The following is a 21,781-nucleotide window of genomic DNA, read 5'->3' as shown; positions in this document are numbered from 1 at the left end:
CTTAAAACCAACCAAACAAAAAAACCAAAGGTGTTGACAACAATGTGACAGGATTTGGTTCTTTTGTCTTCTACTTGCTACTTTTTGCTTAAGTTAAGGTTTAAAAATTGAACGCTCTCTGCCCTTTAGGAAAAGGGAACTAGTTTAATTGGAAATGGGCTGGGAGTTTCACGTGCTATTGAAACCCAGAGTGAAAAAATAAGAAGCGGAATAAGAGGGTTTGGGAGGGGAAGAAGATCTTGGTGAAAGTCTCTGGCCTGGAAGAGGCAAGAGGGGGTCCTACTGCTGTCCCACGGCTATGCTCCAGAAAGGAGCCAGCCTTGAGAGCAGGTGGCTGCCTGATCTTCAGGAAACAGGGGACCCTACATACACGGAGTCTCGGCTGGCCCAAATTCTGGTGCCTCACACATGATACAGGGCAGAAGCCATGAACTTGAAGGGAGCACTGTGGGCTTGGACGGCAATCACCAAAAGCGTCAAGCTGGACCACAGATCTGCCCAGCACCAACACACACATGTGCTCATGGGGACACACACACACACACACACACACACACTCCTTATCTAGGTAGCACCTCCTGGACTCTGGCGCGCCCGTAAGAGAAGAAAGCCCCAACTGTGACTGAGAAGGGATTTCTGTGTAAAGTCACAAATTAAGTTATTTTATAGAAATATGTGAACATTCGTTGCGATACCAAAAACAAGGTGGCCAGCCTGGCCCCCACATGCCCTGGTACTTTGGCTAGAGTCTTCCCTCCTTCAAGCCTGCTCCTCCATTCCTCACCCCCCGTGGGACGTCCGGATTTGGTAAGGACGTGATCTTCGGAATTAAGACAGACCTCAGGGGAAGTCTAGGTTCTGTCACTAACGGTGTGACTTGGACAGGTCATCACACTTAACTTTTCTGCACCTGCTTCTTCATCAGGAAAATGATGCGCTTCCTCACAGCAGCTGGCAGGGGAGTCAAGTGGAATAGTAGGGTCGTTTCCAAGCCATGTCCTGGAGAACCTCAACGCAAGACAATCTAATGTTTCCCAAACGTCATTCACGTCCTATCTTCCTGGCTTTTGGAGATAAAAGTTGGAGATGGTCTATTTAATCTTGTTCTTTAAAAATGCCAACTCAAAATTTGAAACAAATTTATTCAAAAAGGAAATTTCGTATCACGCACAGGAAATATCTACCATTCATCCTGGAGTGGCAAAAATAAATCCAACAAAATCAAAGCAATGCTCTTCAGTTCTCGCTGGGTTTGGTTACAGGCCCAAGCTCTGAGCTAAGGCTGGGGCTTTGTTTAAAAAAGATTATCTCGGTCACAAAAGGCCTTATAGGAAATGTCCGTAATGGGCAAATCTATGGAGACAGAAAGTAGATTAGTGGTGGTTTAGGGCTCGCCACAGGAAGGGGGCTGTGAGAGCGCTGGAGAGCTGACCGTGGTGCTGCGGTGTCCAAGTGTGTGAACATCCTGAGAAACACTGGGCCGCACATTTTACCGGGGCGAGGTCGGGGCTTCCCAGGAGCAGAGCCGCGCCCTCGCGGTGACTGACGGACAAGGGTGTGCCGTTACAATTAAGTAACAAAACACGATAAAAGAGCGAACTGTACGGCCCGAGCCTTGTCCTACTACGGCCGTGCTAGAGAGAGGTGACCAGGTGTGACACCCCCCCAACCGCGTCCCCTGTCCGCCTTGGCCCTCCGTGAGAGGATTCGGTCCTGGGCACTCAGTAGGGGCCACTTTCCCCCAAACACCGGCCGGTCAGGCGCGACCGCCCGGAGTTCACGGGTCTCGCCGCGCACCCACCGGCCCGCAGCCACCGGCCCGCAGCGTGAGTTGGGAGAATCGCTCTGAGCCTCGCTTTTCCTGCGCGCGTGGCCGGCAGCCTCGGGAGGCCGCGACACGGCGGACAGCAGACGCCCGGGGCCGCCCCGGACACACGGAGCGCCGCGCAGCGCCCGCCCCGGGCAGCAGCGGCCTCGAGATCAAGGGCCGAAGGGACTGAGAGCGCCGGTCCCGGCTTCCCTGACTGCGCGGCGGGGAGACCGCGGGCGACGACCCGGGCAGCCCGACCGCCCTCGGCCAGCCCCGGGATCCGGCGGCGGGACACCGAGGCCCCGAGGGGCTCCCACGCCGCGGGTCCCGCACTCGCGGGCTGAGGCGCTTGGGGACTCGTCGCGACGGACCAGCCGAGGTGACCCAGGATGCCACCGCGGCGCGCCGAGCCTCGGAGACGCGCTCCTGCACCCAGGCACCCCCGCACGCCGCACCCCCGCACGCCGCACACCTGCTCATCCGCACGCCCGCACGCCGCACACCCGCACACCGGCTCACCTGCACCCCCGCAGGCTGCACCCCCGCACGCCGCACACCTGCTCATCCGCACGCCGCACACCCGCACGCCGCACACCCGCTCACCCGCACGCCCGCTCACCTGCACACCCGCAGGCTGCACCCCCGCACGCCGCACACCTGCTCACCCGCACGCCGCACCCCCGCACGCCGCACACCTGCTCACCCGCACGCCGCACACCTGCTCACCCGCACGCCGCACACCCGCTCACCCGCACCCCCGCACGCCGCACACCTGCACGGCCGCTCACCCGCACCCCCGCACACCCGCACACCCGCACGGCCGCTCACCCGCATACCGGCAAGCCCGCACGGCCGCTCACCCGCACGCCGCACCCCCGCACGCCCTCCGCCCTTCCCGCAGCCGCGCGGCGCGCGCCGGGACCCGCGCTCCGGAAGTCCGCCCGCGGCCGCTCTAGCACGGGAGCGCGCCGCTCGGTGCCCTTAACCCCTGCGACGCCGCGGCGCGCCTGGCCGTGGCGGAGGCGCGCGTCCCTCCTTTGTTCGCTCGGAGCCTCACAAAAGGCCGGCGGGGAGATCGCGGGGCACCGCACGCTACAGACGGGGCCGCTGGGGTCACAGCCGCGGAGCCGGAGCCAGCCCCCCCCCCCAGGCTGTGCTCACCCCACCCGCCTGGCCTGGCCTCCCCCGCTGGGGCTTAAAAATAAACACGTTAAACCCTCAACGGGGCATTGCAGGCCGCCGCGGACTTGGGCTTCTCTTTGGCATTTCCGAGTGCCCGCAGTGCCCGGAGGCCTACCCGTGGTTCTAAACACTCAAGGCTGGAGATAACCACGACTTCCACAGAAAGCGGGTCTGCACACAGCGGCCCGGGCGCTCTGCACCTGCTTCCCACGGTGCCTGACACGGGCGGAGAGGTTCGACCCCAAAGACGAGGCAAGGATCACTGGCCCCATCTTTCAGACGAGCAGCTGAAGTCCAGGCTGGGGAGGGACTTGCCCAAGATGACACAAGTTAATGCGGATCAGCTGACTATGAAAACCTCCATTCCTGCCCTATCCTGACCATTGGCTACACCACCAGCTGCCCTCAGAGGGGACTGGAGGACCAAGAGGGGACTGGGAGCAAAGCCACTGCCAAGTGAAAGTCAGTAGACAGAAGTCAGGGAATGGAAAGGGAGTTACCCTTGTGCTTGCCCTGGATGGGGCCCTGGGGGGACCAATCAGACACAGACCTGCCTTCACAGACGGCCGCAACTCAGTCACCTGCTGTGGGGATTCTGCCCACTTCTGAGTATGCCTGTTCCAATTATGCACTCTGACACGGAGGAAACAACCACAGAAGGGGTTTGGGGACCCACTGGACTCACTGTGAGCTAGACCTGAGCTTAGTGAGGTTTGGGTGTCCAGGAGCACAGAGTTGACTACTGTAGTAGAAATGTAAGCACAAGAGTAGAATTTTGCCAGCGGAGAAAGGGAGATGTTTTTCCTTTCCTTCTTATGTTCATTTGTCATTGACGAACACCTACCATTTACCAGGCATGGCCCTATTTACCTGGACCCTGGGAGGACAGAGATGAACGTGGTAGCTTTATTCTAGCAAGGGAAGTGAGCTGTTAAACAAAAGAGGAAGTGCCGTGACTAACCAGTGACCTGACCTAGTTTGAGGGTCAGGGAAACTTCCTGAAATAGACAAAATCTAAGTCAAGGCCTGAAAGATAAGTAGGCACTGGCCAGGAAGAAAGAAAGAACAGAGGAAGGGATGAGTTCCCCAGGCAGAGCGTGCCGCACCTGACAGAAGGAGAACTAGCCTGCCCAGGCTCGGTGTATTAGAAGGTCTGTGTGTTAGATGAACGTGGGAAGAGGGGAAAGAGAGATGGCCGTGGCCACTGAGCAAGGCCTTGTCTGCCTTGATGAGGAGTTTGGTGGAAGAACTGCTTGGGCAAAAGCAGGTGTAGAAAAGCCACATGAGGCCATATGGCTGGAGGGCAGAAGTGAGATGAGGAGTTAGTGAAGAGGCTACAGAGCCGAGACCTTAGCCTGTAGGCCAAGCACATGGACACAGATGAGCAGAGGAAGCACCGGGGAGTGGCTGAGATTGTGGGGACCAGAAAACACATGCTTTGTCTCCAAGAGGAGCCAATGCTCCACACCCCCTGGTGATTACCATACTTGGAAGCACTCAGTATCTCAGACCTTCTGCTTTCTCAAAGGGAGCTGCGAGCTGGCGCACCTGGGTGGCTCAGTCAGTTGAGGATTTGGTGGTTTCGGCTTGGGTCATGTTCTCATGGTTGTGAAACTGAACCCTGCGCTGAGCTCCATGCTTAGTGGGGATTCTGCTTGAGGTTCTCCGTATCCCTTTCCCACTGGCCCTCCCCTGCCTCTATCTCTCTAAAATAAATACACAAATCTTACCAAAAAAAAAAAAAAAAAGTAGCTAGGAGTCTAGATTTTTATTTGAAATCTTTTGCTTTTAAACATAGGCACTACCAGCAAGCAAATCATACCCATAAGCCAGTGGTTCCCAAACTCTGCAGCAGATCAGCATCACCTGTGGAGCCTTCTAAAACTCCTGATACCCAGTCACAGCCTTAAACCAGTTAAAATGTCTGGGGTAGAAGCCGGGCATCAGAATGCCCCAGGTGGTTCCATTGTGCAGCAACGTTCGAGAACCACTGCCATAGGTCAGTACATCTTTTGGGTATTGCCAGGCAGCCACAGGGAGCCATGGGATATTTTAGAGCAGGGGAGAAGTTGATCAGTTCAGAGTTTATAGAAAATCAGTCCTTAGGAGGAAGGGAGTGTAAGTGTAGTCTGGGGTGAGAAAGGGCCTGGGGTCCTTGGGGCAGTGCTGGGTTCCTTGGGGCAGTGCTGGGGCCCTTGGGGCAGTGCTGGGGCCCTTGGGGCAGTGCTGGGGTCCTGCAGGGCAACCAGCCATCCCCGTTTTCCCGGGGTTTCCCAGGAACAGGACTTGAAATGCTAAAACCTGGGAAGTCCTGGGCAAACCAGGATGCTTGTTCACCCTACATCCTGTCCCCTGAATTAGTTCTGTCTCCCCAGATTTCTGGGGGACTGAAGTCATAGACTGGCTACATTCTAGAAAGGTCCTGGGAAATAAGCTGTCTGTCTTCCTAGGGTACACTCATCCAGGGCTCTGGTCCCCCGGCTTGACAGGCTTGTGCAGGGAGCTAGAAACAGGGAGAGGACTTGGACCTATCTGTTCTCCATCTGGCAGAGCATTCCTGGTCAAAGCCAAGTCTATGGACTATAGCCTGGAAATAGAAAGGAGCACACTATCGTACAGATGAGTTTCAAAAACATGATGCTGAGTGAAACAGATGCAAAGAAGTACGTTCTTATGATTCCACGCATAGAAGTTCTAGAAAAGGTTACCCTAATCAAGACAAAACCAGAACAGTGATTGCCTCCGAGGAGCTGGGCTGGGGGTAGAGGGTGGCGCAAGGGGCAACAGGAAACTTTCCAGAAGGGATGATGATGTATTTGGTAAGAGCTTGCATTATGCAGATGCATGCATTTGTTGAAACTCATGGAATCATACAGTTAATACCTGTGCATTTCACTATGTGGATATTTTATTTCAAGGGACAAGACAAATCTGTAAATACTGGACCCTTAGTTAACGATGGGCATGCTGAAGGACTTAGAGGGAAGTACCCTATCGTCTGCAACTTATTTTAAGTGTGTCAAGAAAATAAGCTAGATTGACAGACGGATGGATTAGGAGATGTGATAAACAGACACAGTAAGATGTTACGGAATCTAGGTGAGGGGTATGCGGGTGTCACCTGCGTAATTCTTCCAACTTTGCTGCATGTTTGAAACTTTTTACCATAAAATATCCTAGACTCTATTTTCTTAACAAAGGACTTATACCTTCCTACCGGTGATGTAACTTATTGAAGGGAAACTCCAAGAAAGCAACAATTTTTTCCGTTTTGTTAATGCTTTATTCCCAGGGCCTAGAAGAGTCCCTAGCCAATAGTAAGTGCACAAGAAATACGTGTCGCTACAAATAAAGGAATTCTGCCCCTGCTGAGCCGGCAGACTGATGCCTCAGACGGAAGCCAACACGGACCATCCCAAGGCAATGCCTGATGTTCTCTGAAATGGGCACAGGAGGAGGCGGAGGGCATGATAACGAAGTCATGGGGAAGCCGAGGTTAGAAAAAAAAAAGAATGCGTCCCCCAGATGAAGAGAGGATGAGAGGGACACTCCTGGCGGAGCAAACAGCACAGTATGGTGAGAAACAGCACAGTATGATTATAAGCAGTTCTCAGGGGAACAGGGCAGAGGTGGTGGGGAAGAGGCAGGGGTAGCTCCATCCTGCCAGGAAGGAGGGTTGGCACCCAGGGCAGTACCAGGGGGCTTCTGAGACTGCCCAGCTGCCAGGTGGAGAATGGATGGGGGTGGGCAAAAGGGAAGCAGGAAACCCACCAGGAGGCACCTAGCAAACAGGAGGCCCTAAAGAAAGGAGCAGATGGGAGTGTTACTCAGGATAGAGACTTAGAGAACTCTGACTTCCAGGCGCTCTGATCCGGGGACTGAGGGGCCATTTCTGGGTGCAGGCGAGGGGAGGAACAGGTTGGGAGGAGGAGGGGCCAAGGGTCCGGGCATCCCAGGGGTCTCCGAGTCGAGAGGGAGGGCGCAGCACTTGGATGCAGAGACCTGGACGCCCTTCATTCCAAGAGTAGGTGGGCCTGGTAGGGAGTGTTCATGACGAGAAGAGCTAGGCCGGACAAGAGATGCTTAAGGGATCAGGAGGAGGAGAGACGGATGCGCCGAGGAGAAAGGGGAGCCCTAGAGGCCAGCGCCTGAGAGCCACAGATGGACGGAGTTCCTAGAAGACAGATGGACACCGTGGACACCGGGAGGGGCTGCAGGGGGAGGCAGGGAGGGCAGGGTAAGGTGATGACCGGGGGGCGTCGCCATGACAGGTGGATTTTAAACCAGAGCTTAAAACAGAGTGGATCACCGAGCTGAAGGGGGCTGGCCTGGGAGCGAGGACAGACGGCTGGGGTCCGGGACCAAGGGAGGGACAGGACCGGGGGGGACTCGAACTTTAGCCTTTCAAGCGTGCTCGGAAATGGACTCTTCCTCCCCAGGCTCACCAACAGGCACGTCTCTGGCCTCTCTCCCTACACCCTCATATCCTCCTCTGTGCCATGAGTCACATGAAAATAGCTGCTATTTATTGAGCACTCACTATGTGTCAAGCCAAGGACACGCTCTCCGCGTACTTCCTCATCTAATCCTCACAACACTCGCCAGGCTGATGTTACCAGCATCCCCAGTTTACAGATGAGAAAACTGAGGCCCAGAGAGGTTAAGTCACTCGGCTCAAGGTCACAACCAAATGAATGGAGATGCTGGTATCCAAACCCAGAGCCCGTGGTCTGGGCTTTGACGCTGTTCTACTAAGCCAACGAGGCACTCTATAGTTGACAGAGCCCTTGTGTGAACTCCTGGGATGACCGAGGGCGATACGGAGATGACCGCCACACCCCAAAAATGCTGCGTGGAGATGCCCACGGCCTCACCCCAGAACCAGTGCATGTTACTTTACGTGGCAGACGAGATGTTGCAGGTGGGATTCGGTTAAGGGTCCTGAGACGGGAAGTCTCCCGCACCGCCCAGGCGGGCTCCGGGCAGCCTCCTTTGAAGAGGGAGGCAGGAGAGGCAGAGACAGATCGGAAGAAGCCTCGGAACATGGGGGAGGGGTGCAAGTCAGGAATGTGGAAGAAGCTGGAAAAGGCTGGGAAACAGACAGTCCCCCACAGGCTCCTACAGGAACCGGGAAAAATTTCCTTTTCCTGCTGATACCCTAACTTTAGCCCGGTGAGACTAATTTTGCACCTCTGGTCTCCAGAACGGTAAGATCATGAATCCGTGTTGCTCTAAGTGACTAAGTACGTCTGTGGTCACCTGCTGCAGCAGCAAGAAGAAACGAACGTACACGTCACTGCACGTCTGCTCCGCGGGCTCAACCATGACAACCCTGACAGCCGCTATCAGAAGACAGCCCTCCATTTCAAACAGTCTTTTAAAGTTCCAGTTTGGTCCCTCTGAACCTTTTAACCTTTGTTACCAGTAAAAAGAGGGCTAAAACACCTAACTCTAACACTTTGCCAGGCAGAGTGCATGTTATTTGAAGGTTCCCACAAACCGCCAGGGCAGATGAGGCCTAGTGACTGCCCCCGTTGCTCAGATGAGCGAACCAGGCTCAGAGAGGGATGCAGAGAGCCACACACCTGGTGAGTGACAGAGCCGGGATTTGAACTTCAGACCTACCACACCGAGGTTCCCATCTCACACTCAGCCTCCTCAGAGAAGCCTTCCTGGATAGCCTCAGCAAATTCATTTATTCATTCATTCACCAGTTGCTATCACTGCTCTATGCCCAGTGTGGTGCTGGATGAGGCTGGGGACCAAGAATCGACCCTCAGGAGCCCAAAAGCTAGTGGGCAAGGCAATGGCATCCCAAATGAGCCGTCCCAAACAGCCTGATAAACGCCAAGACAAAGAGGAGGAGACACAGCGGGTGGTGGAAGCCCAAAAGAAGGGAAACTGATTGAGCCAGGGGTCCAGGAAGACTTCCTGGAGGAGGCGGTGATTGAGGAGAGGACAAGTAAGACTCAGCCAGAAGTGTGGGGAGGGGCTCCAGTGGAGGGATGGCTAAGCAGAGGCAGGGGTACAGCTGCAGCTTCTCGAGGGCGAGGCACAGGCTGGGTCATATCAGACCCCAAAGTCCCTCCAGGCCTCTGTGTTCCTGTGTATGATCCTGCGTATGAACAGGAATCAAGGTACAGGTGCCCAGAGCTTTGGTAATTGCTGGGCCCCGGGGGCGGGGCAGGGGGGCTGAACGGAAGAAGGGGGTCCTGGGATTCCCAAAGAGGAGGGCTGAAGGTCAGGAAGGGTGAAAGCTAAGGAGACGGGCGGGCGGAGGCGGTCTGGGGAGGCAGGGTCCGGGCTTGGGCTCCCTTTCTATGTCTGACTCATGGTATGACTATAGGAAGGTGCCCTTAGAGCCTCAGTGACTCCATCTGAGAAGTGGAGCATGAGACAAAGCTGTCTCCAGAGACCCTCCCCAGCCCTGACGGGGAAATGACATGACACAAAATTACAAAAGGGTCTTTATTTGTAAAAAGCCAAAGGGGCCCTTGGGGCGACAGTACAGGCAGGCCGGCTTCTCAGGGGTCAGGGGCATTTGGGCAGATGCGCTTGAGTGGGGGGGCGCCCTCCGAATCCTCTGTGTCACCCTGGGCTGCCTCGGGGACAGGTGGCACTGGCTCAAAGACGGGGTAAGCTTCAGGGGCCTGGAGAGGAAGGGCGGACAGGCGTGAGCTCCACCCAAACCCAGGAGTGCCGCCTCCTAGCCCCTGCCTTCTCCAACGCCTCCAGCGCACTCCCCTCCTGGACCTAGGAGTCTCGCCCAGGCTCGGGGCCCCAGGAAGCAGAGGAAGGAGGCACCAGAAACAACAACACCGTTTGGGGGAAGAAGGTGATACTGCTATTTCTGGGAAATGCATCAAGGTAGTCCTTGTGGGAAAAGTCGGAAGCTGTGGGGGACTGACTCTCTTAAGCTAATATGACAGTTTAGGACTAAAATAAAGTAAGAAATAAAATAAAATACTTGGAGGAGCACCACGATCTTTTCAGGCTTTTAATGGTCTTAAATCTGCCCCGATCCAGCCCGCAGGACTTTGTCTTCAAACACCCTTTCCTTTTCTGTCCCCAGAACCCGGCCTCTGAGACTTGAGCTGTGCCTGAGGTGTCCACTTCCTGCCTGGGCCTCAGGAGTACAGCCCCCCAGCCTTCCGCTGCCCCAGAGCCCCCACTGCATCAGCGACCCAGGAGTCCAGCCTTCCGGCCTCTCTCACCTCAGCCTCCAGCAATTCGGGAACAGGCTCCTCCTTGGTCAGCATTGGGGGTTCATCGGTGCTGCCTGCAGTTTCGGCCCCAGGATCTGGAACATCAAGTGAAGAGACATTCCCTGAGCAGCTGCTCTGTACCACAGCACAGACCCGGGGCCAGGGGATGCCGAGGAGGACGCCGAGACCCTGGCTGCGAGCCAGGCAGAAGCCACAGGAAGGACATGGAAGCGGGGTCTCGCCGTGGTGAGCAGGATTTGGTCAGGGGGACAAATGGGGCACATCTGACGTAGATAGGACACAGGTTTAGTGAGCACAGATTGTGAGGCTGGACTCCCTGCGTTCAAATCCTGACCTTGAGCCTGTGACTTGATTCCTCTGGGCCTCGGTTTCCCCATCTGTAAATGGGGATAATGAGGAGTAATTCCCACAGGAGACCGTGGTGAGCATGAAATGAGATGTTACGGATAAAGCCCTTAGCAGAGTGTCCTGCCCTCAGCACCGGCTCAATAAATGCCTGTTGTTGTTCTCTTAGTAAAGGTGTGATCGAGACACAGTCCACAGGCCCAGGTCATGGTATTGTTGGAAAGGAAGAAGGAGACCGGCAGGGGTCACTCACTGGGCCCAAAGGGCAAAGTGGAGGAGTCAAAGGCCATAGGGAGCCACTGAAGACCTTGAAGCACAAACGATCCTGCCAGACTTGTGCTATAGAAAAAGCTGGTCTGGCAGCTGTGTCAAGGAGACCCAGGAGGAGGCTGGAGCCAGGCAGGGGTGAGAGATGGCGCTTGTAGACCCACGTGGGAGGTGGTTCAGACCAGGCAGGGTTATAGTACGGATATAAAACACGTTCAGTGCTTAGAAGGGTGTCTGGGACACAGAGCTCAGCAAGTCTTAGCTGTTCTTTTCACGTCCTAATCGCACTGAGGAATATCACTATTACTTACTCCTCAACAAATATCAGCTGAGCACATTCTATGTGTTCCACGCTGTTCTGAGGATTTAGGAGCAACATGAGCCCAAGGTTCAGAAACCGGACATGACGTGGGAGCCGGGAAAGAGACTGGAGTAGCAAAAACAATAAAACTAACATGGAAATCTCAGACAGTGGTTAGTTATCTAAAGACCTAGAGAAGCCAGATGAACGAGACCTTCACAGGAGGCAGGGCGGCGACCTTCTGTAGGAGGCAGGGAAGGCCCCCGGGGGGGAGCAACACAGGAGGGGAACAGGTAGAGGTGGAGGTAAGCCGCTGGGTTCAACTTTGCAGAGGACAAGACTCAGAGGAGAGGGCTGCTGGGAGTCACCTGGTCCTACCTCTCTCTTGGCCCAGCCTTGGGGGCTGAGCATCCTCTGGGACCCCTTCTGGTGGTCCAGCAGGTGACACAGGGCGGCTGGGCTGGGGGGTGCCCCCAGGGCTGGGTTCGGTGCCCTTTTGCAGGGAGCCTTCCGAATGGAAACTCTGGTTACTGTTCTCATCTGTGGGAGCAAAAGCCGAGGGGGTTGGGCCTGAGGGTCCCAAGCCCCTTCCCCACTTCCCCCACACACCGCCCCCGAAATCCCAGGATCCCTAACATACCATTGAGATCCAGCAGGATGAGAGGGCCACCCCCTCGGGGACTGGCGCCCCTGCCCCGCCGCTCCCGGCCTCGGGATCTCTCTCCCCCACCACCTGCCCTCCGACGCTCCTGGGGGTTAGAGGGATAAGGGTCAGTGACAGCTTTTCAGTTAGTGCTTGCAAAGCCCTCCAGTGTACAAATAAGGAAACTGAGGCAAAGAGAAGCCAAAGGCCCTGCATCAGGTGACAGTGGTTGGTACCGTGGGTTAGGTCTCGAACTCAGAGGTCTGAAACAAGAAAAAGGGAGAAGGGGGTGGAGTCGCCAGTAATTGTTAGCATCTGTCTTGGCTGCTGCGTTTGAGGTCTGGGAGCGGGACTAGAGGTGGAGGCCAGGGTTGGGAGGGGCCGGCCTGAGGTTGCACAGATGAAGGGCCTAGTGTGGGAGAGTCTGCTCACCTCCTCCTGGGGGTCCACCACTGGCACCCACTTGAAGATACGAAGGGAAGTGTCGCCCACAGTCACCCAGCGCTTCTCCCTGTGGGAGGGTGGGGGCACTGGGTCAGAGCTCTGAGCAGAGAGCCCTCCCGCAGGAGCTGAACGCAGACGGGGAGACCTGCGGAAGGGGCGGTGGTGCGGCTTTGCTAATGGGGCATAAAGTCCGAAGGAGAAAGAGGGTCCTGCAGACCCCAGGCCAGACACAGTGGCGTCTCTGGGGAGAGCGCATGGCTGGGGGCCATAGCTCTGCAGACCCCTGGGGCGTACGGGGGAGAAAGGCTTTGGGCCCGGCCGGGAACCAGAGGAAGAAGATCCTGGGCACACTTGAGGGAGGAGTGTCAAAGCCTTAGGGGGCGGGGCATAAATGAGGGTAAGGCTTGGGAACACGCTTTGTAGACCCGAGCGTGTAGCCAGAGGGGGACGGAGCCCTGGAGCTTCAGGGAGCAGCCGGGGGGCCCCGGCGGGCGAAGGGCGGGTAGACGCATCTGGGAGAGAGGGGTCCCGCCGGGTCCCAGCCCCGGCCCCGGGGCAGCGCTCACCATCTCCGGACCTTCTCGATGGTCGCCATCACCTTCTTGATGTCATCCTTGGCCCGGCTCCGGGTCTCGGCCCGCACGGTCCGGCCGGCCATGCTGGCGGGACCGGGGCCGAGGCCGAGCCCGCGGCTGGGCCGCCTCCCGTCCGGCGGGCTCAGGCTCGGCGCCAAGCCGGGGCGCCGCTGTCTCGGCCCGCCGTCCCTCCGGGAGTTGGCCGCGCCCTCCCCCGCTCCCCGACGCCTCCGCGCGTCCCCGCCCCGTTTCCTGCGGCCGCGCCCCGCCCCGGCCCGTCCCCGGAGCGGCGGGGCGGCGCGGGCGGCCGGAGCCCAGGCCTGCAAGTCGGCGGGCCCCGCCCCGACCGGGCCCGCCCCCTCGGGGCGCCCCCGCCGCGCAGCGCCCCCTACCCGCCGCCGGAGGGAGGGTTGGGGACCGCGCGGCGCCGGGACTCGCGCGGCCGGGCCGAGGAGCTGCGTTCGGACCACGTGGGCACGGGGAGGGGGCGGCGGGCGCGAGAGGGTCCCTGTCCCAGCCCGCGTCGGCCGCGCGGGGGCGACCCGCGCGCCGTGTGCACCGCGTGCGTGTGTTCGCTGAGCGCCCTGACCGACCAGACGCGGCGGATCGGAGTAGGGGTCTCCACCTGCCAGGAGGGCTAACGCGAGAACGACAGGCCGGACCCGGTGCAGACGAAGAACTGGAGCTTCTGGGGGACTGGAAGCGGGTGGAGGGTCTTTGGGAAACGGGCGGATTTCTGGAGAAGCTGAACTCGCACCGCCCAGCGGTTCTGCTCCTGGGTCATCAACAACCGAGAGGAACGCGTGGGCATGAGCCCCGAGAGATGTGTCCCCGGAGGTCCATAGCACTGTCGATAACGGCCTCAAACTGGAAACAGCCGGTCAAGAGTAGAGTGGACGCGGAATTGTAGCCTGGTCGTACGGTGGACACAGCAGAGAGTGATGTCCCGCACGACGGGGGGATGTTTCCTGAAAGGAATCGGATACCACTGTATACGCCGCGTGATTCCTTCCATATGAAGTTCAAAACAGACAAAACTGATGAATCGGTGTCAGGAGAAGTGGTCGCCCTTGAGAGAGACAGAAAGGGAGCTCTGGCCCTAACCCTGTTCAGTTTCTTAACCGGAAACTGATTAAGATAGGGCTGGTCGCTCCTCCCCCACTGTATTTACTTTGAATATTCACCAAACTTTGAAAATTCACCAAATTTCCCCTGTCTATTATACCTCAATAAAGCCTTACTTAAAATGAGTGTGATTTGGTTGAGTTTATTTAAATCTCTATTTGCCAGCAGATAATGACCTGTGTTGCTATGTGTGTGTGTCTCAAGGGTTTGGCTCTCGTCTCTGTGTTTTGGTGTGATTACGTCCAGAGGGGTAAGGTATAAGGAGGGCGACTCTTACCGAATTTCTGGAGCCAAACTGCTCCTGGGCAAAATCCCAGCTCTTCTTGTCCAGTGACCTTGGGCGACTCACTTATCTCTATTCCTTCAGCCGTAATATGAGAATAAGTTAATATGTAACTCCCGGAACAATGTGCCTTGCACATAGTAAATGCCCAATAAATAGTCACCGTTCATAAGTGCCTCTACCGTTCATGATTGTCGCCCCGACCAACAGTCTGGCTTCAGTTGTTCCTCCTATGCTCTCTGCCAGTTAATACCTTCCTTTACTCTGGCAGTCGACTGCTCATGGTAAAACCCTCGCAGAAACACAGGACTCCCAGTCCCTTCACTCACAAACCCTAGTACCTTCTGTTGTTGATGGTCACCTCCATCAGACTGTGAGCTCCTCAGGAGGCCAGAGACCAAGGCCTCCATCAGACTGTGAGCTCCTTGGGAGGCCACAGACCAAATATGGATTTTCTCTGGGTCCCAGAGCCCGGGACGAGTAGGTGCTTGGGAACCACTTATGGGTATAAGTGGATGGGTATGTGCACACCATCCACAGTTTATCTGCACCTGCTCAGTGGGGTTGATATATCGGTATGAACCCCTTACCTGTCTCAGAAGTGTGTTCCAGGGTGAGAATGAAAGTCTGTATGCAGTAAATGTGTGTACTTCAGAGGGGGTTCTCTTACTGGGCCTGGTAAGGTGAAGTGAGCGGCTGCCTCGTCTATTCCCCTTCTAGTAGACGTGACAAGAGAGGGGAGCAGAAAAGTATCTAAGATAGGCCAGGAGGTATGTGTCTGGGCAGGTGTGGCCCAAGCCTGAGGGCCCTCAGCGAGGCCTCTCTCGCACCCAGCTTCCCCTTCCCCACCCCCAGACGGAAGGGAGGACCAGCACATTCCTGTCTTGCCGGCTCCACCCTCTTATTCCGCTCCCCCTAACCCCAGCTTTCTCTGAAAAGAAGCTCGCTCACTAAGCCTGGCCCCAGGTCAGAGCCTGAGCCGCCTCCTCCCGCCGGTACCAGGGCTGCCTCCCAGGCCTGGGCACACCCAAACTCTAGGTTTTGAGCACACCACGCAACCTGCCAACCCTCCTCAGGCCCCTTTCCCGACCGACCACGGGCTGCGCAAGCAAGGAGCTGAGCTCAGAGCCAAGGAATCCTGCCTGGGGCGGGCGGTGGGGCGGGGGGAATTGTTTGGGGTCTGAGCCCTGATTGGTTGCGCCCGGACCACGCCCCTACCCCTCTCCCCCTTCTCCCCCTGCGAAAGGGGGGCGTGTAGGCAACCGGGATCAGCCAGGGGCCAGCATGAGCCGGAGGGAGGGAAGTCTGGGTAAGGGGCTGAAGGGCTGGATGCCCAGTGCCCGAGGGGAGCAGGGGTCAGAAGGGCTGGAAGCTGGGGTCTAGGTCCCCACCACCCCCGGGGCCGGGAAGGGAGCGGCCTGAGCCGGGGAGAGCAGGGCCCCGGTGTCAGGTAACGGGCGGGTGAGCTGCGGGTGAACTGTGGGACAGGACAAGCACCGGAGTTTAGCGGAGGCCTAGGCTGTGGCTTTAGGGCCTTGGGCTCAGGGTTTAGATCACAGGTTCGAGTACACCTTGGGAGAAAGGACTGGGGTCGCAGGTGGGGCTGGACGCCGGAATCCTCTGTACTGGTAGTACTGGGAAAGAATCCGAACTGCGGACCGGAGGGATAGAGTTAGGGAAGGAAGTCTTTGGGCCACGGGAGCTAATGAATGACAATAGGAGACGAAAGTCGAGGCCATTAAGGATAGAGACTAGCGGTGGGAAACTCCGGCGCGGGGACGGGGGGCCCTGGGGGGCGGGGCGGGAGTCGCCGGGCCAAGACTACATTCCCCAGCATGCCCTGGCACGTGCCCTGGAATCTCGGGAAATGTAGTCGTCCTTCCGGGGCTCTACCCCCCAGCGTAGGCCAGGGAAGGCCAGTCACTGATGCCGCAGGGGTCCTGGCCGGCGTCCGCACAGACTGTCCTTCCGGGAGGACATGGGACTTTAGTTTCCCAATCTGTAGAATGGGTTTAAGGTATTTTTCCAATTTGGAGTTCTGTGCTTCAGTGATGTTAAATTTCACCAAAATCAGTGAGGTATGTGGATATGTGAAACCTTCCCTCAAAGGACTCCCAGCCTAAGGCCGGTTCACACAGATAAAAGAGACATTCAAAAACAACCTTGGGAGTATAAACAAATGGCCTTAAGTAAAAGGAAAAAAAGGCAATTTAAGGGAGAGGTGAATCCAGAGACCACACTAAGGAGGCAATATTTTAATTTGGCTTTAATAGGATTTAACAGTGATTGGGGGCCAGGGAATACATTTCAGGCAGGACAACTGTTTCACAAATGTTCGGTGTCTCATTTACCATCAGTTGGAATGGGACAAAGGCTGCCTGGCTTGAAAGTTGGAGAATTCAGAGCAGAACTTGTGGGTTCAGGAAGGAAGAGCCAGCCTGCAAGAGTAGTTAAGGAGCAGGGGTCTGGGCTGCCTTCATTCCTCCCCCTCTTTCACCAGAAGATCCACAGGCTGACTCCTCCATCTCACCCCTTCCCCACTTGGAGGCCAAGATCCGTCAGACACACAGCCTTGCCCGCCTCCTCACCAAATATGCTGAGCAGCTGCTCCAGGAATATGTGAGTGGGGATGGGGATGGGGGTGCCAGAGGCCTGAGGAATGGGGGAGTACAGATCACAGAGGTTCCTGACCTCTAGTTTTTCTGACCTCATTTCCCAGATACAGAAGTTGGAGCAAACTGGAGGACTCTCCTGTGCTCCAAATGCCCCTCTGTCTGTCTCAGCTTGGAGGTTCCCCCCACAGTGTGTTAAGACAGGCTGAAAGAGTGAAAAGAATCCTGGTCTGGGAGTCAAGAAACCGAGGTTCCAGGCTTTCTGTGATCTTGTCACCTCACCTCCAAGGGCCTTGGTCTCCCCAGCTATTAAAGGAGACAGTTTAAGAAGATGAGTTGTGAACTCTTCTACCTATGCTATGCAGAGAGACCGAGAAGGGTTTCAATTTAAGGCTAAAATTCTAGCCCAAAGGGGCGCCTGGATGGCTCGGTGGGTTAAAAGCCTCTGCCTTCGGCTCAGATCATGATCCCAGGGTCCTGGGATCGAGCCCTACATCGGGCTCTCTGCTCAGCAGGGAGCTTGCTTCCCACTCTCTCTATCTCTGCCTGCCTCTCTGCCTGCTTGTGATCTCTGTCTGTCAAATAAATAAATAAAATCTTAAAAAAAAAAATTCTAGCCCAAAAGGGGACTGTAACAGAGGAGGGGAATTTGCCCATGTCTTTGGTTGGGCATAGGGCCTTGCCCAAGGAAGAGGGTATTTCCATCAATTACTCTGGTGTAATGGAAGGAGGGTATAGTTTTGATTTGGAAATAGACCGTAGGCCTGCTAACTTACTTGGCCTTGGGCACTAATGGTAACATGAAAAAATAATGATGTAACAGTTATGAAAGTGGGATAATAGAAAGAACTAACTTTGTGGTGCTATGAACTTGGTTCAAAATCCAGCTCAGGGGGGGCGCCTGGGTGGCTCAGTGGGTCAAAGCCTCTGCCTTCGGCTCAGGTCATGATCCCAGGGTCCTGGGATCGAGCCCCGCGTCAGACTCTCCGTTTGGCGGAGAGCCTGCTTCCTCCTCTCTCTCTCTCTCTGCCTGCCTCTCTGCCTACTTGTGATCTCTGTCTGTCAAATAAATAAAATAAAATCTTAAAAAAAAAAAAAATCCAGCTCTGTCCTTTCCTAGGCGGACCTAGGGCAAGTCAGTTTACCTCTTCAGCCTCCATATCCTCATTTGTAAAATCAGCATTATCATAATCATCATACGTATTTGGAAAGATTAGGAGTAGTGTTTAAAGCAGCAAACAGTGCCAATCCGGAGACAAGATGTTAGAAAAGGATAAATGGTATTGTTGTGGCATTTTTACAAATTACAAATCTCCTTTAATGTGTTTGTTCATACAACAGTTATTCATTGAGCCCCTGCTGTGTGCCAGGCACAGAGGTGTTGGGGGATGGGGGCGGGGGTTGGTGAGAAGGACCAGGCTTCTGCAGTATCTTTGTGATTCTCAGGAGATCCCTGGTGGAAAGTCAGGCCGGGACCTGATCCCCCATTTTACAGATGACCAGGCCGACTGGGAGAAGGGAGATGGTTTCGCATGTAGCTGCACAGCTAGCAAGTGGTGGAGTCAGGGTTATAAAATAGCATCGAGGGTATCGCTAACATCCACTGTGCTCCCCAGGGGGCCAGCATTTGCCTGAGCCATTTTAACATGCTCATGGCTATCCTATTAAGTTGCTACTTCGTCTCTACTTTTTTAAAAAGATTTTATTTATTTATTTGACAGGCAGAGATCACAAGTAGGCAGAGAGGCAGGCAGCGAGAGAGGGGGAAGCAGGCTCCCCGCCGAGCAGAGAGCCGGATGCGGGGCTCGACCCTCAGACCCTGGGATCATGACCCGAGCCAAAGGCAGAGCTTTAACCCTGAGCCAGCCAGGCGCCCCGTCGTCTCTATTTCAGAGACGAGGAAACAGGCGCTGGTGCAAAGCCCACTTGTTGTGGTGGTTGTGGTCGTGGTTGTTTCGGAGAATCCCAAACCCAGCAGCTTTGCCGGGAGGAAGGCGTCCTCGGGAGGGGTGAACCGCGGCCCCCGCGAGAGGAGGCGGCGGCGGCGTGCAGAGGTCCCGTCGCGCCTCGGCGCCCGCCCCGCACTGACGGCCGTGTCTCCGCAGGTGCAGCACCAGGGAGACCCCTTCGGGCGGCCCGGCTTCTCGCCCCCGCGGCTGCCGGTGGCCGGCCTGAGCGCCCCGGCTCCCGGCCACGCGGGCCTGCCCGCCCCCGAGCGGCTGCGGCTGGACGCCGCGGCGCTCACCGCGCTGCCGCCGCTGCTCGACGTGGTGCGGCGCCGCCAGGCCGAGCTGAACCCGCGCGCCCCGCGCCTGCTGCTGCGCCTGGAGGAGGCGGCGCGCCAGGCCCGGGCCCTGGGCGCCGCGGTGGAGGCCGTGCTGGCGGCGCTGGGTGCCCACGAGACCCGCGGGCCCCGGCCCGAGCCCGCCGTCGTCGCCACCAACGCCGCCGCTGCCGCCCCCGACGCGGGCGTCTTCCCTGCCAAGGTGCTGGGGCTCCGCGTGTGCGGCCTCTACCGCGAGTGGGTGAGCCGAACCGAGGGCGACCTGGGCCAGCTGGTGCCCGGGGGCCCGGCCTGAGCGCGGGGCTGCAGCCCGCCGTCCGCCGCTCTGCGTCTCTGTGGGCTCCTGGGGGGCCCCGACTGTCTCCATCTCTGTCTCTGCTTCGCGTGCCCTCGTGTCTCTCGCGGACCTCCCGTGCGCCTGCCTCTTCCCGTGGCCATCACTGTCTTGCTTTCCCGTCTTCCCCGTGGCTTGGGCCTGCCTCGGCTCTCCTGGATCTCCGCCTTCACCCATCTCTGGGCGACCTCTCTGTCTCCCTTTCCTCCGTCTCCTGGCTCTCCTTGGCCCCATGGGAGCACGGGCCTCGCTCTGGCCTTTCCTGGCCGAGTGGCAGGGCTACTTCGGACAAATTGCCGCCCCCTGCCCGCAGCGTCAGCCGCCCTGCGGTGCTCCCTGCCCCATCGGGCCCTTTGGACGCGCCCTGCTTCCTGCTCCCTCCGACCTCCTTCTCCTCCCGCTGTGTCCTAGCACCACCACCCCCCAAGCCAGGTCTGTGGAGAGAAAAGATCAGCAGCTTAAAAGAGTTTTATTTCGGAGAATAAATTAATTTTTTGTAAATAAAATGTTTAAAAATAAAAAGAACACTAACGTTACCAGTATATATAGTTGTTGACAATGGCCAGACACCTTTGAGGAGAACAGGATCCTTGGGCCACAGCCTGGTCTCCCAGACATACCCCAAAGCCACACAATATCAATAGGAGTTTCACAAATGCCCCCAGGCCAAGGATAACATCAGTCGCTCTAGAACAGGAAGTGGATGTGTCCCGAGCAGTAAACATCTGGAGGAGTCCTGACTTTTCAGCCGGACTGCCATTGATCGCGAAGTGAAGTCTCTCAAAATGGGAAGTTGGAACGGAGGGCCTAGGCAGGGAGGTAGACTCGGGAGGTAATGAACTCCAAAGAAGGGAGGGAGGCCTCTCTGCTCAGAAAGCACACAGCTTCCCACAGGAAGTGAGGTAGAGACCAGAAGTCCTCTGCAAACTTCCAGGAGCAGGACGGTCTGAAGCAGAGCCCAGGAAGGAGACCCACTGTCCTCTCCCTGCAGAGTGCAAAGTGAAGCCTCTTCAAAAAGACGCTTCTTTCCACCCAGGATGTGGGCAGCCAGGACCCCTGGATTGAGAACCCACAAAATGATATGCATAGAGTCCCCCCCAGATCCGGAGGGGGGGCCATAGGACCGAGGCAGGAAGGGACTTGAGGCTTACTTCCTAGGTAATATCCCCAAATATGCACCCCCTGTCTGCTAGACACGCTGTGTCTCCTTTCTTGCCAAGAAGCAAGGCAGAGAAGAGTCCACTGGGAAAGAAGCGTGGCAGCCTGACAGGACGTCCCGCCTCCCCTATCCAGGGTACTTGGCCTTGAGCAGAGCCAAGTCCCTCACAGCTCGGTCTGTCCAGTGGCCATATTCCCGGGTCACTACATAGCCTCGACATTTCCTCTCAAAGGCTGAGGCCCCGAAGGGGACAACCCCGAGAGTGTCCTCTTCAGGGGGGATGGGCAGGCCCAGGGCGGTCATGATGGCAGCCATGTTGCCCAGCAGGCCTTGGGCCCTGAGTCTTGCAGCCCCGAGCTGAGCCAGCAGGATGGGACTGCCAGGGTTCAGGTCTCGCTGGTCGTCCCCCACGAGCTGGAGGTGCTGGGTCAAGGCCAGGAAGGCCCCCTGGGCATGGCTCAGCCGCTCCCCGTCACCCAGGGCATGCCAGGTCTTGAAGGAGACGGCAGCAGGAGGCAGGCTGCTGAGCTGAAGCTCGGGGGCTGAGAAGCCAGGGTCACTGAAGGGGCTGCCCTGGTGCTGGAGCTGCACGAGAGACAGAGACAGGAGTGCAGGGACTGAAGTGGGCCCCTGGGGCTCCCCCTGGCTTCTCATCTGACATCTTCCCAGGGGGAGCTGGTGGACATCTCCTAGCACAGAGCCTGGGCTCTGTAATGGCCCAGTTTCATGTACAAGTTGTACCACTTTGAATCACAGCTTCAGTAATTCCCATGCATCAGTATTCTTGTGCAAACATAAGAAGTGCTACGTAGAGAGCACTTAGCACAGCTCCTGGCATACAGTAAGGGCACGGTAAGCCACTGTTTATAATATATTAATGTCATAACACTAGGATTGTATCATTTATTATACTATTTTCAGTCTAAAGAATTGACAATGTAATTAGAGTCTCTATGGTTCTTTTTTATTTGTGGCATTTAGTTATTTACGCTTATTAATTTGATTATAATTATTAATAAATAATTGTTAACATTATTAAATTAGTTGAGTGCCTTCTCCGTTAAAGTTCTGGCCTCCACAAACCTGGACCTATAGAATCTTGATGCCCACTGATAAATCCCCAAATTGATAGACCATCTAGTCCTCCGTTCCTATCTCACAGGTGAAGAAACTGATTCAGGGTACCCAAAG

The 21,781-nt window shown here is 56.5% G+C and overlaps 3 protein-coding genes and 3 long non-coding RNA genes across 8 annotated transcripts; 2 read left to right on the top strand and 4 right to left on the bottom strand.

Moving 5' to 3' along the window:
* Window positions 1-227: 227 nt before the first annotated feature.
* On the bottom strand, window positions 228-2,737 carry LOC132026701 (uncharacterized). Of its 2 annotated transcripts, none has more exons than XR_009406973.1 (3): window positions 2,647-2,737; window positions 1,172-1,353; window positions 228-1,064 (listed from the first exon to the last, which is right to left on the bottom strand). It is a non-coding gene; the product is annotated as an uncharacterized LOC132026701 (long non-coding RNA). The 2 variants fall into 2 exon arrangements; XR_009406972.1 differs by having other exon boundaries at window positions 2,639-2,695.
* Window positions 2,738-2,824: 87 nt separating this feature from the next.
* On the top strand, window positions 2,825-10,200 carry LOC132026702 (uncharacterized). Its single transcript, XR_009406974.1, has 3 exons — window positions 2,825-4,143; window positions 6,285-6,568; window positions 10,065-10,200. It is a non-coding gene; the product is annotated as an uncharacterized LOC132026702 (long non-coding RNA).
* Window positions 9,447-12,995, bottom strand: BCL7C (BAF chromatin remodeling complex subunit BCL7C). Its single transcript, XM_059414873.1, has 6 exons — window positions 12,785-12,995; window positions 12,207-12,285; window positions 11,772-11,880; window positions 11,510-11,671; window positions 10,207-10,292; window positions 9,447-9,642 (listed from the first exon to the last, which is right to left on the bottom strand). The coding sequence occupies exons 1-6, from the start codon at window positions 12,874-12,876 to the stop codon at window positions 9,517-9,519; spliced, it is 654 nt and encodes a 217-aa protein (XP_059270856.1). The 5' UTR covers window positions 12,877-12,995; the 3' UTR covers window positions 9,447-9,516.
* A 180-nt stretch (window positions 12,996-13,175) lies between these two features.
* LOC132027177 (uncharacterized) lies at window positions 13,176-15,321 on the bottom strand. Its single transcript, XR_009407077.1, has 3 exons — window positions 14,792-15,321; window positions 14,196-14,279; window positions 13,176-13,761 (listed from the first exon to the last, which is right to left on the bottom strand). It is a non-coding gene; the product is annotated as an uncharacterized LOC132027177 (long non-coding RNA).
* Window positions 15,322-15,424: 103 nt separating this feature from the next.
* LOC132026697 (cardiotrophin-1-like) lies at window positions 15,425-19,967 on the top strand. 2 transcript variants are annotated; one of them, XM_059414870.1, is made up of 3 exons: window positions 15,425-15,510; window positions 16,705-16,820; window positions 18,919-19,967. In XM_059414870.1, the coding sequence occupies exons 1-3, from the start codon at window positions 15,486-15,488 to the stop codon at window positions 19,390-19,392; spliced, it is 615 nt and encodes a 204-aa protein (XP_059270853.1). In that variant the 5' UTR covers window positions 15,425-15,485; the 3' UTR covers window positions 19,393-19,967. The 2 variants fall into 2 exon arrangements, with proteins under 2 accessions (XP_059270853.1, XP_059270852.1); XM_059414869.1 differs by having other exon boundaries at window positions 16,702-16,820.
* An 84-nt stretch (window positions 19,968-20,051) lies between these two features.
* On the bottom strand, window positions 20,052-21,574 carry LOC132026698 (cardiotrophin-2-like). The gene has a single exon (XM_059414872.1). The coding sequence runs from the start codon at window positions 21,242-21,244 to the stop codon at window positions 20,717-20,719; it is 528 nt and encodes a 175-aa protein (XP_059270855.1). The 5' UTR covers window positions 21,245-21,574; the 3' UTR covers window positions 20,052-20,716.
* Between the last annotated feature and the right edge of the window lie 207 nt (window positions 21,575-21,781).

The sequence above is a fragment of the Mustela nigripes genome, chromosome 11 (assembly GCF_022355385.1).
Source record: "Mustela nigripes isolate SB6536 chromosome 11, MUSNIG.SB6536, whole genome shotgun sequence".
Lineage (NCBI taxonomy): Eukaryota > Metazoa > Chordata > Mammalia > Carnivora > Mustelidae > Mustela > Mustela nigripes.
This window is presented reverse-complemented; position numbering and strand designations above follow the sequence as displayed.